General features: G+C 37.9%; 1 protein-coding gene and 1 long non-coding RNA gene across 2 annotated transcripts in view; both read right to left on the bottom strand.

Moving 5' to 3' along the window:
* The window catches only part of LOC149030632 (uncharacterized), a 39,004-nt gene extending 31,948 nt beyond the window's left edge, over positions 1–7,056 (bottom strand). The window contains exon 1 of the long non-coding RNA XR_016178443.1: positions 6,120–7,056. This is a non-coding gene — a long non-coding RNA (uncharacterized LOC149030632). The remainder of the gene's footprint in view (positions 1–6,119) is intronic.
* Egfr (epidermal growth factor receptor) overlaps positions 1–12,758 on the bottom strand; it is a 108,822-nt gene extending 96,064 nt beyond the window's left edge. Inside the window, exon 1 of the mRNA XM_015329895.2 lies at positions 11,970–12,758. Coding sequence (XP_015185381.1) covers positions 11,970–12,051 — 82 coding nt within the window. The 5' untranslated portion in view covers positions 12,052–12,758. The remainder of the gene's footprint in view (positions 1–11,969) is intronic.
* Positions 12,759–13,387: the final 629 nt, after the last annotated feature.

Raw genomic sequence — 13,387 nt, 5'->3', positions numbered from 1 at the left:
TTGAGATATTGTATAACGAAATAACTGTGATTTTTATTTAAATGTTAGTGCAAATAATAGTTGGTAGCACGTATGGCTTTATTTCAATGAAAAATAATCAACTCACGGTTTTAATAAAAACAACAGGCTTGCCTTTTTACATGTAGAAAATATTTGAACAGTAGCCCTTATCAATCATTTTTAATCTAAATGTTTATTTCTTCTTCCAGGAAACTTAGTTTATTTTTCAGAAGCTCTCGAAAATGTTGAACATAAATATTTCATTTTTCTGTAGTTTTTCAAGAAGCCAGATTTTTGTAATAAGAAATTATTTGAATTTTGAAAGGGATATTGTGTACATTTACTCTAATGGAACCGGGTTACATCTATCGACAGACCTGTCCTAATATTTACAGAACTGAAGCGCCCTTTTCTTTTCGCTCACTTGGTCTTTCCCTCAAAGAGGACATCACGAAGTGGTTAGGGAGAGACCTTTTTGACTGTCTACATGTGCGTCCTTTGTGCTTACATGCACTGCATTTCTAGATGGCCACTTAGCCTTCAAGGAGCTGCAATTTGTAAGTCCTCCATAAAAAAAAATCCAACTAGATCGTAAACCAAGCATATTTGAAAAAGGAAAACGGTAGCAAGGTACTTAAGAATTTGTTCTAGATAAACATACCGAAAAAGTCAACCAACTGAATTCATATGTCTTTAAAAGTAATTCACTAACGAAAAGTTTCATTAAATTCAACTAACAATATCCATGTTTTTGATCTATAACTCGATATTACAAAATTAGCAAGGTTTTTGATGATCTCGTTAATACCTACACTTATAAAAAATAAACGAAACCGAATCTTTGTAATTTTGGAACTTCCATTGTCCAGCCCGCGTTCTCGAATGTCGGTAAAGGGCAGGTAAGGTCGGTAACACGAGAAAGATCTCAGGGTGGTCGTTATTATAATAAAGCCCGAAAATGATACAACGTCTTGGCCAGACAGGCTCTCGTTTTCTTTATTTATGTTAATGCGAAGCTCCTGTATGGATAACACAAGACAAGTATGTCCCGACATTATATCGCGCAGTATATACGTTTACACGCTGTAAATAATTATTCGTATATTACGTACGTACGTATGTACATACGTCGTAAGTACGTAGAGTCGGCCAACAGGTAGTTGAAACTTTAAACCAACCAACTCGGACAGAAAGCGGCGTAAAAAAGGATCCCATTCGTTCTACTTTTCTCATGTAATTATCGTCATACTTTTGCAGACATGACTCGTTCAAAATATTCATAATATTTCTAGAATATAATAGAAAAATGAAAAATATCTAACGAGTAAATTGAAAATCAAACAAATACGATTTGAAATTACGGATCCGAATAATTATTACTTTTCTTTGGTAACTTAAACAAATGTTTTATATAATGAAATAAAAATAAGAAATTGAATAATTGTACAAATAGGAACTAGCAAAGATATACGTGTAAAGGTTGAAAGAATATGTAGGAGGAAAAACGAAGGGGACAAACTGAAAAAGATCATTTAGGAGAATGCAATAGTATGGTAGATAGGTTGGTTCGTCATTGGTATTCGCGCTCCCCAATGGCTCCGACTTGAAGTGATCCGTGCAACACAGGTATGTATGGCTTTTCTATGGGGTCTGGCTACTGGCGAAAGACCCAGTCACTGGTCATTGTTCGCATCATGTACAATACATTCTCGATACCATGTAGATTGCATTCACCAGCCAACGTATATCTCCGCTTGAAGGAAGAATCTTTAAAAAAAAAAAAAAAAAATAAAGAAGCTAAGGTAAGAGGAGAATAGCTCGTAACTAGACTCGATTTACAACTCGTCTTCTTTCGTATCATCACCCTATCTGTTCTACCCTATTTATCTGACAAACGAAATAAAATATATAATAAAATAAAAAAGAAAAAAAACAAAGTGTTTCATTCGTCATATCAAATTCTCAGTCAGCATCATGAGATATTTTTTTTCTTTTCACATCAGCACTGTAACTTACCTAACAAAGTTGAATCTAAATTCTATATACCAGGTGACACACGAACCAACGTTGTAAAAGGTGTTACATTGGCCTCGTTCGAATCTTTTGATAATCATCCAAACATTCGAATAAGAGTTAAGCATATTATATATTATTAAAAAAAATTTTCTTATTGTAGAAATATCGGAAAAGTAATCTAATGCAAATGAGATGATATGTGATATAAAAAAATGTATAATATAAATGTATAATACTTATAATAGAAGAGCATACCTAAACACGTCTGGTCGGAAGCTAAGAAGAACGACGACTGAGAAGGGAAGGGAAGGTAGAGGTTAAACTTATGGAAACAACGGTTTCTCAGTGGTTTAATGTTGTTTATACTTACGCGTTACCCTTCTTCGGGCGATGCATACATGCTATTGTTTTCGTTTTTATTCTATTAAGAATGCGTTGCGCAAGCTTGTAAACGTTATTAACCGTCGTGTGTATTTCATAGCTTTTTTTCGTATTTACTATTAGTGTGTTTTTCGAACCCTGATTAAATTTTAATTTCATATACTCATATGTAATATGTCTTGTTGCGTAGAATATGACCGTGAACAGAAAAAAAAAAAGAAAAAAAAATAAATCGCGCACATGTTAAAGCTTTTAGACTGGTAATACTTTGTGACCCTTTAACACTAAAAGACTTTGTAAAGTAAAAAAGAAAAGAAAAAAAAATGGAAGACGTGGATATAAATCGCTAAAGCATAGCGTGCGTAATAAAAAAGAAACCATGTTGGGGAGCGTGCGAAGATATGAGAATTGTCAACGAGTCTTTCTTTTCTCATAATAGGATTAGCAAAACAGAAAGAAAGAAAGAAAAAAAGAAGCTTATACTATTAGATTAATTTATGCGTTGACTTTTTGGCCTTTAAACTTTTTGGGTGATACGAACAGAAGAAGAAGTAGGATAGATGCTATTTCAAAAGAGAGACAACAAAAAAATGATACTGTTATCATTCCAGTCACGGATCAAATCGAAATCGATTAATCGCATCGGTCGTGGCTCGCGATTGCCCGTAATTTCACGCGGATTTACGTTCTACACATTACGACGTCAAAAGAGCGAAACTAAAGAGTGAAAGCTCTCTTTGGACGTTACGAAGCTTCTTTGGCTGGTTGGAAAAAAACATTGGTAAGAAAAAAGTTGGACATGTGCTGCGACATCGGCGTTGCCAAGCCTTTTCGATCCATCTCTCTCTCTCTCTCTCTCTCTCTCTCTCTCTCCAAAAGAAATAACAAGAGGATGAGGACTATCTCCTGCCGCATATGAAAGCAACTTCGCGTGCGGCTTTGTTTTGGCAAAACAGTATGAGAGTTTGATAAAAAAAAAAAGACCGCCTCTCGAGAAATGTGCCGTTTTCAGAGTATACAGGAGGAGTAGAAAAATTACCCATAAGTGTATTCCTCTTTTAAATTAGTGCTTAGCTTTTCGTGGGAAAGTTTTATCTACATGGAACGTCATCTATATAGAAAAGGAATACACACATATACAAGGAATATTTAAACGACGAACGGTAAAAACTTTTAATGAATTTTTGTTCTAACGAGATACGTATATTCGTGGTCATGCATCGTTTGAACTTCCCCCTTTGAATTAATTTATCGAAATAAAAATAAATCCCAAAGAGAATTTGACAAGTGTGATAGAGGAGAGCACGCACGTTGTTGCATCGATTATTCTACCTGACATATTTAAAATATTAGAAGACAAGAGGAGATTCGTAAAAAGTAAAAAGAAAAAAAGAAGGACAACGCGAGAATATCGTGTTCTCCTTGCATGTGCCTTGGCCGTTACGGTATTCCTTAACCACAATTCTCTTGATGATGCTGCTGCTATGAACCCAGTACGACGGTATACGCGTTACCACTTCTTATTGCACTTCCATCTTGGCGGCTTTCCCACACCAAGACGACTATCAGAGTGTAACATTATATCCTCGGTGGAGCGCTATGGTGGTTCTCTTTCGCCATGATGACAAACTCGTATCTCCTACACACGCTCCTGTTCCCGCTCTTCGACATATTCTGCATGGGTGGTCGCGATCTCTCTCTCTCTCTCTATCTTTCTCAAAACCAACCAAGATTATCGTCGTTACAATAATTTTAAATTTGAACATCAAGGACGTGGCTGTATCTATAATCTTTCATTCGAAGTAACATGGTCCATATATAAGAGTTTGATTTCTGCAAGTGCAACGGGTGTGGCGAATAAACTAATTCTAAGAAAATTCCATATTGCCCTGCCCTATTATAATCGAGCACACAAGTCAAACCTACATACTACTATGTCTAATGTTCTCTTTTCAAGCTAGGACACGTCACTTGATTTTACAAGATCTCAAAGTAACGTAATTCCGTATTTCCTGCAAAAAAAAGACACAATCGGAAACGTCGTAAAAGCGCGACGCAGTCTCACCGCAAGGTGCATGCAAACTACGCGACGCCATCTTCCCCACCTTCTTTTGTGTTCCGCGAAGACGAGTTTCAAGTTCAGTGCCACCTACAAACACAGAGGAGTCCTCGTAGTAGTGTTTTCTTCAACTTCGAGTTCAAGATAGTACAGGTTGATGCAACTATTTACTTGAACATTCTCTCTCTCCCTATCTCTCCTCCTGACATTCATTGAAATAGCCAGCAGCTCAAATCTCCGCCCCTCTCTAGATCCATTCATCGTTCTTAGACCCCCTGCTTCGAAATTCTAGTGGCGAGTCTTTACAATACCCTACGCTTTGATATATTCTTTCTCTTTCGTGGCCATCCTTCATGGACGAGCCATTTTCCTCGCGCATACGGCGTGTCGAACGGCCGACCGACTCGAGGACTTCGTTCCTTCTTCTTCTTCTTCTTATTCTTATTTTCCGTCTCTGTGTTAGTATATTTTGCGAGGGAGGACTTTACAGACGAGCCATGTGGCAAGCGTTTTTGCCCTATTCTCCTTCAGCCAAAGAAAAATGATGCGAGAGAGAGAGAGAGAGAGAGAGAGAGAGAGAGAGAGAAAGAGTGTAAGGAACTCTTCATTGTCACACTGCTAACGTATGTTCTCCAGGTGACTCGCAAACAATCATTTTTACGCGTTTTCGTAAAATTACTACGATTAAAAATTGTTAAAAGGTAATTGACAAAATTTTATTCATGTTGTTAAAAATATCATCCGCTCGTTCTAAAAGGTTAGGTCGATTTTCTAAAAAATTTGCAATAGACAAAAAAGAATGTGCAAGTTAGAGAGTAACCCCCATAAACAGAGATTCTCAGAAGATTTATCCCGTAAGGCGATCGATGGCCTCGAAGAAGGTGGATTCGTCGAGATGTTAGGTGGATAGGTACACGGGAATGGGAACTGGAGTTCACTTGTTCTTCCAGTCTGCTTGATGGTGTTCACGACGAGTCGAAGATGAAGACGACGGCTGGACATTCACCTTTGCTCGCGACGCTGGACTCAGGATTCGACGAGGTTTACTTCGGAAGAGTCTCATCGTTGAGTCCCTGGAGACATATCTGGACTGTTTTCTTTAAGACTGGTTGCCCCATTTGGTAACGAAGGGAGCCATCTTTGCAAACTTGATACAAACTTCTTTCTCTTTCTCTCTCTCTCTTTCTCATATAGGAACGAGCCGTAAAGACGAACGAATGTGTCTCGTTTCTCGCTTCTTTTGCTTCTACACGTACACGTAGCGCGATTTATTTCGCGCTTACTCCTTGTCCATACAGGAATACGTTACCTTAAACGGGTTCACAGAAATCTTTCGCTTACGTTGATGATCCATTCTCAGTGAGTTTGAATTTCTATCGAAAGTAACCTTTTTCTCTTTCTTTCTTTCTTTCTTTCTTTTCGATAATTTAAAACGAACCGTGAAAAGAACAAAAAGAAAAAGAAAAGATTAAGGACAATCAGGCGCGTTAAAGATCTTACTCTTAAATTTACTCAACGGATACGTAGAAGACACGGTCATCTTCGTAGATCAACCAACCGGTACCGCATTTTATTTTCTCGAGAATAACAAAGGTAAAGCAAAAAAAACGATACAACAATCGTTGGAAGTAAAAATATCACGACAGAGTTGCAGGTTACTTACGTATAGTTGTTTGTGGAAAAGGTGCTGCTGGACTCGAGATCGTTTTTGCTGTTTCTTCGTGGGACACGAAGTTTTGTAAGAAGAAGTATAGACCACGGAAGAAACATCGCGGCAGAAGTGTAAGAGCAGAACAGAAAAAGAAAGAAAGAAAGAAAGAAAGAGAGAGAAAGAAAAAGAAAGAGAGAGAGAGGGAAAGAGGGAAGAGGAGGAGGAGGAGGAGGACCGTCTCGAGGTCTCGTAGCATGCAATCTTCGCCCATTGAAGACGCGCTGGGAAACTGCACGGTTATTATGCCTCAATGGAAGAGGACTCGGGATGCGCAGGGCTCGGGCGGGTAAGAATGTCGAAGGTAGCAAAGGATGGACGTAAAACGTACGCGGTATTCCAAGCTAGAGGGAGGTTCCTGTTCCGTAACCGCGGCACGCAACCCAACACGATCGAATACAACCAAGTCCCTATCTCTGGCACATGCTGTTAGAAAGAGAAAAATATATTCCGTAAACTAGAAAGAACGAGAGGAAACTTGAAAACTTTGAAAATTTTATGATGTTCCTTCTTTTGTTTCTTCTATTAATCCCACTTGACCAGTCGTAAGGTCTTTTCCTCTTCCAAGACGTTCATTAGCTGTATATTGTCAGGAAATTCTTCGAAAGATATGTCTGAGTTTTATAACATTTATAGATTTACAAAATCTTTCAATGTTTATGTTCTTTTTATATTATTATTTTCGAAATCTGTTTTACGATTGTTTCTCTTTTATAAATATATATGTAGTACTACTGCTAGTAGGATCTCGACAACTTGATTATCGAAGCGACTGGAACGCCTCCATTTAGAGGCCGCGTATCGTATGAGCCGCGTACAAAACGTGCTTGATAAGAATTAAGTATTCGTAGTCGACGCAAGACGAACATTTAAAGAACGGCCACGTCACGCGAGAACAAGAGAAATAAAAAGAGAGAGAGAGAGAGAGAGAGAGAGAAAGAGAGATCTTCCGTGAAAAATGATAAGCGTCGAATTGCTGTAGATTTCATCGGCTTCAGATTACGATAAATTCTTCTTATCGTACCAATCTATATTTTCATAATCTTGTACATTTCTTTGATAATTCTCCTTAAAGAAAGAACGTATTTATCTATTTTCAGATTGTTCGTGCAATCATTTAAAGCTTTAAATGAGACTTTTTATAATTTTGTCTTTCTTTATTTTCGCAAAATAAAAAGAAATCTTACGGCTCGTTAATTTCAGTAAAGTCAAGCACACGACACACGGTAGGTCACGTTTAAGGCAAAAGCCGAAACGAATTGGATGCAAAGAACGAGTCTGGCTGAGCTGAGAAGTTGTAAGTTAGTTACATCCAGTTGCAAATCCTTTTGGCGTTTACCGTGCAATTTGATCGATTACTTCTGATGCATTCCTGCCAAGTAAGACGACGTCTTACTGCGAGCAAGAAATATCATCGCGGCATTGAATTCCGGGCCAATACGAGCGCACCCCTCATCAACCTCAATTAAACTCCACCATCTCGCACTTATGCTCACTTCGCACCCGAGGCGCTTCGAGTACTGCTGGTGTTAAGTCACTACGTATTATTGGACGACCGAGCTAACTTCGCTCAAGAAGACGACCGAAAAAGTCTAACTTATCGCGAGTTTACTTTCCACACCGTATCGAATTCGTTTAATCTACTACTCTAGTTTCTATCGGTGTAACATATTGTGAAAACATTGGAAAGCATTAGGTTTGTCTTTAGTTTAAATCTCGTAGTTAGTCCACGCAAAGACCACGTTCCCACCTTTCTTCTCTATATATTTTAAAGTAAAAGAAAAGAAAACGACAACTAGACTCCATCCTCCTCTTTTCTTCTCTTTGTTTACGATTATTCTTAAGTTATAGTTTGCATTATTACAATTCTCCCAACGTCGTCTTTTTCATACGGATAAAACGACCAACGTTTCTCTTTCCTTTTCTCTTTCTCTTCTTTGCTCTATAGTCTCAACAAGAAGAGGGAGGGAATACAAATCCTTTCCTGCTAGACTGACCCTCGATGTGTGACCATGCTCCTTGAGAAGAAGACACGATTTAATTCGACTATGATTTCTACGATTCAAATCTCCCGCCAGACATGTCTTTGAATATCTCGACCAGGATTATGCATCATCTCGTACTAGTCGCGACGACCATTGAACTTCAATACTTTTCAACTCGATCATAAAGCCGACTTCTACTCAAGAGATCACATTTGTATATTCTTTCACGGTGAATTGAAAGAATGATATTTTTTGAACTTAGTACCAGCGCCTACAGTTTTATATTATAATATTATAAAACGTACAAATTCCTTCGTAAGGATCGAATAACTCGATTCATGGTTTTATCGGTCTTCGTTAGGCTCTCTTCAAGATTCTTTTAATCTTACGAAAAATAATTTCGAAATATAGTCTCTCTTTGTATTTTCGTAACGAGCAAGAAAACAATCCGATAGCGAAATGTAAAGCATCTAGTTTAAGATGTTAATCGTTAGGTCGTTATTGCATAATGATTCATTACTTACATGGTCTCAATTTAAAGGAATACTAGAACAAATCGAAAACGTTTTAGGTAAAATCAGTAAAATCTAAATCGTCGTGAGTCATCGACACGTGAACGAGTAAGCGAGCGAACGCAGCTGCAGCCTCGTAGTATCATACTAAATGATTATCACTTAACACGAGCAACTAGTTAGGCACGCGCAACGAGAGATTCTCTTTAACGAAAGAGAGGAAGAATATTCGCGCCTAACGAGCCAAGTCCTTCGATTTAAATCTATTCCAGTTCTTACAGCTTAGAGATTCCATTCCAACGTCTTTCCTTTTCTGCCATACAGACGCTTACGAAATGATTCTTTCGCATTGAAAGACCTAAGTTGCATAGCACGTTATTTTCTCATAGAAAAATTTCATTTGCTTGTTTTAATTAAAATTATATTTCATTATATCTATACGAATTGATAGAGAATTTGAGTCAATCCGCGAGTTAATAATTTAGAAGCACGTGAATATATCAGTGGCGGACCAGTACCTCTTGTTTATAACAAGATCTTATAGGTCGGGCTAATCGTGAAATGTCGGTGATACACAATTGGCTTTTTGTGCGGTCTTAGATTCGGCGGGTGTATCATTTCATTAATCCATTAAACAATTACGGCTAAGCACGGTACAAACACTTGTACAACACATACACCTACTTTATATAGGCTCGTGTCCATAACCATTTGTGAATGCGTTCCTTGTAATTGGCTCCAAGAGAGTTTCTCTGCTTGCTTCCGACGTTATTCCGACACGTGGTTTTCTACAGATATTTTTTCTTTCTACCATCGTACGTACAAAATTCTTCTTTCAATCGTTTCTCAAAAAATTGATATTTTTTTTTTGAATTGTCGAAAAGAAAGAAAAAAAGCGAAAGATTATAGGAAAAATGTGCGTCTCGTTGAGAGACGGGTGAAGATACATAGACGAATTAAATTGTGGTCAATGCACGAGGTGAATGCATTGTCGCTCGACCCTGATTGCTGCTAGCTGTCGTCGTACTGCCAGAGATAACTCAATTGCTGAACATCCAATCCTACTAAAGTTCCTTCGAGATAAGTCAACGTTAACTTTCAAAGAACGGTTTACTTATTGTTAGTATTGACTATTAAGCAATCAATCAAAGAAAAAAAAAGAAACTAGAAATACTTTCAAAATGATATCTCGTTTAGAATGAAATCCTGTATAAATCTATTTTCTTAACGACGATGAAATCCCTTGGTAACGTTCGTCATGTAAGACGATTCGCGAGTCGATGCGTCATTGCTCGCGATCGTACTCATCGGGATCGGTTCAAGTGGTGTTGACCCGAACTCGTTCCCTTTACATTCTAGCGACTAGTTACCGATTCGTGGGAACGTTACCAACTAATTCTATATTATATGTCATTTCAAAATTAGCCGATGAAGAGATTTGAAACTAGCAACTATATATTGGTATATTTTAACGATCGAAAGAAATACCAAGAGATTCTCGATACAAACGTTGCCAGAAGACTTCGATTCGAGCGTTTATTTTATGCTTCGTTGGTTAACGTTCCTCTATGCCCTTCTTTCTTACGGTAAAGAAAAATAAAGGAATAGTAGAGAAGAGTAGACGTCGTTGACTTGGAGAACTCTAGGAAACGCTAAGGAACGCGAGGGAACGCGAGGGAACGCGTTCTTGCTTCTTCTTCCTTCGTTCTCCTCGTAGAGACTGCCGTGGCGGTTTTTAAACGCGTTCGATACCCTCAACAAGAATTCAACGAGAAATCCTTCGTATAATCTTTTATACCACCGTTGCCGTGTAACTCCCTTTCCTTCTCTCACTCACTCTCTTTCTTTTTTTTCTCTCCCTTATTAGTTCACGCATTTTTGCGACCACTCGATTCGATTTTCTTCTTCTACCGTGAGATTCTTTTCTCCTACAAGTTGACAAGAAAGGAATTCGATACCTCGATGATCCTGCCACAACGATCACGAGTTTCTCTCTGATTTCTATGGGGATATCCGAACGACTTAACGAACATTTATAAATCAGCGCACAATGCAAAAACTATGAGAAAAAGATGTTAAATAACGGGACGTCATAATTATCTGTGTGTACGTAGACATTCGTGGGATTTACTTGATCGCGATCCTTGAAAGATAGAAGTTTTCGGTTTTGAAGACGCTCAAAGATAACTCGCGTAGTCACTGTAAGAAACAACTCTATCGTCGCTTTATCAAAAGTTCCACCGAGACATGCCGTACTATTGGCCTGGATTCTCATGCGAGTGCTCTGGCCAAACCGATCTTATTAAGGCCTAATTAGTCGTTTAACAAGGTATATTTAACTCATGGTGTGCGTACACTATATTCACATAAGAGAAAGAGAGAGAGAGAGAGAAAGACGAGAGAAAAGGGGAGGACGCCGTTAAGTTTTCGGTATAAAAATAAATAAGCCGTATTCTCGTTCCCTCGAGTCAATCCGCGCCATTTAGCGGCATAATCGGACTATCCTTTTATCTTTTATCGAGCAAACCAAACGTGAACAGTTCGTATCAATATGAAATACGTATATACAATTAATCCGTGGAATTTATTTATTAGATTGTCGATAAGATCAATGTAAAACGCAAATAAAACACCTGATAAGTGTACGATAATCATCTATTATATAGTATTAGTATATACCAATAGAATTAGTAGTAGATGATATATTGATTGAAATTTGATTATATATTTTAAATTACATACTATGACAGTTAGCGAATGTCAACAAAAATTTCAAAAGAATATCACAGAGACAATAATAGAAGAAGATTTAAATCGATAGGTAAAAGTTATTTTTATTATTAAAGAGAAAAGAAAAGAAAATAAAGGAAAAGAAGAGGTTTTGAAACTGTCATCTTTAGATGAAATAGAAGTCGGTAAATCTCTTTAGAAAAGAGAGTTCTCTGACAATGCCAGACAGCTTATGCCCGAACCTTTCGTTCGGGCAGTGGTAGGGATACCAAAACGATGCAGCACCTGCTCAGTAATGTTTGCTATTCCTTATATTCTCTTTTCTTGGAATAACGAACAAGAAACCGAAACTTAAAAGACACATTTATTATGTATCCAAAAGACCCAATAGGAATTTTTATAATCTCTCTTGTTACCTCTTTATCGATACTTAAAACGTACGCGATGAACATAAACCGAGTATGGAATGGGAAGGATTTCTGTTACACATTCCGATCGTTCTTTCGTATCTTTTTTCATTGGTTTAACATATAAGCAACGTTGTTTTCGTTAGACAAAAGATAAAAAAAAGGACTTACCTCTTTCCTCAATGACGTCGGCCTGATTGGAGTAGATCAACATAAAAGAAATGTAGAAAACGAGGATAGTGCCCAGTCCCATGTTTAATCCTGTATCCAGAGCGAGGGCGTAAAGGGGAAGGGACGTTGCTCCTTCACGAAGATCCTCGCATGTCGACTACTACACAAACACCGCACATGTAGTCGTTACTGCACTCCCGTAATAATATATACACAACAACGCAACTCTTGCGTTTTTACGAAGAACCAAATCTTCACGAAGGATATCGAGTATACGTAAATACATCGACCTATCTTTATTTATTTATCCGTATATTTGTAATTTTGTTTTCTCGCAGCAAGAAGGTACTTGCTCGATGCGTTTGATTTCAAAATTCGCGCTCTTTTCTTCTACCTTGTTCCTTCGTTCGTCCTTGTCCCAACATTCCTCGTATTTTTTTCCTCAACAACAAATAAAACGAGGGATATCGTTTTTTATTTTTTTTTTTTGTTATTCCTTTTCCAACACTCGTAAAAACACCAAGAATTCACTATCGAATACGTATATATTTATGCACGTGTAGTAAGTACGCGAATAAGTGAAAGAACAACCACTCTCACGGAAAAAAATGTTCGACGATAATTTAAATTTGGAATGACGATTTAACTGTATAAATTACGATATAGTAGATTAGGAATACACGAGACGTAGATGTAGACAAGAAAGAGACGCGTTTCGAATGGTTGACAAGGTGTCCCAGCGACCACCTTGTCGACAGTCTTAGCGTCAGGGGCAACTGCTCTTACTCCCACGCTAGTCGACTCAAGAATACGCGCGCCTTGTCAAAGACCAGTGAAGTTCAGTTTCTAACGCGACAGGCGGCGCCACCAGCGGGGCCGATCAACGACGCCGTTGAACTCTCACGGAAATTACCGGACTTTCTCGAAGTTCTCTCTTCTCTCTCTTTCTTTCTCTCTTTAACCTAGTCTTTCTTCGTGCGATTTTATCCTTTAAATTTGTGATTTACGTTGGAATTTGTATATTTCGTTATATTTCGCGTATTTGCTTTTTTTCTTTCTTTTTTAATAAAATATTTGCAACTTAAGTTTTGCCAATCCTATCGTCGTTTATAATTACTCGTTACTTTTGCACGCAAATTTGTAAATGGAATTTTATAAAGTGGCGGTTGATTTGCATCGATCAAGCGGGAGAACAAAAAATGGACAGCAACGAAATTGGAATGACGTATAGAAGTCGGAAGAAAAAGAAGATGCAACGAAAAAGTAAGTAAGTTTCCGATTATGCCAAAAGGGATAGTACAAAAAGAAGGTATAACGTAAATGTGTGTGGTGTACGTGCATACATAGGCGTGCATACATACGCGTATATACACGAGCGAGCGATCATTGCAAATCAGAGAGGGTAAACGTACTTGTTG

The sequence above is a fragment of the Polistes dominula genome, unplaced genomic scaffold (assembly GCF_049000335.1).
Source record: "Polistes dominula isolate Pdom_NZ unplaced genomic scaffold, Pdom_raw_medaka contig_77, whole genome shotgun sequence".
NCBI lineage: Eukaryota > Metazoa > Arthropoda > Insecta > Hymenoptera > Vespidae > Polistes > Polistes dominula.
Note: the sequence above shows the minus strand (reverse complement) of the source record. Positions and strands in the feature narration are given on the sequence as shown.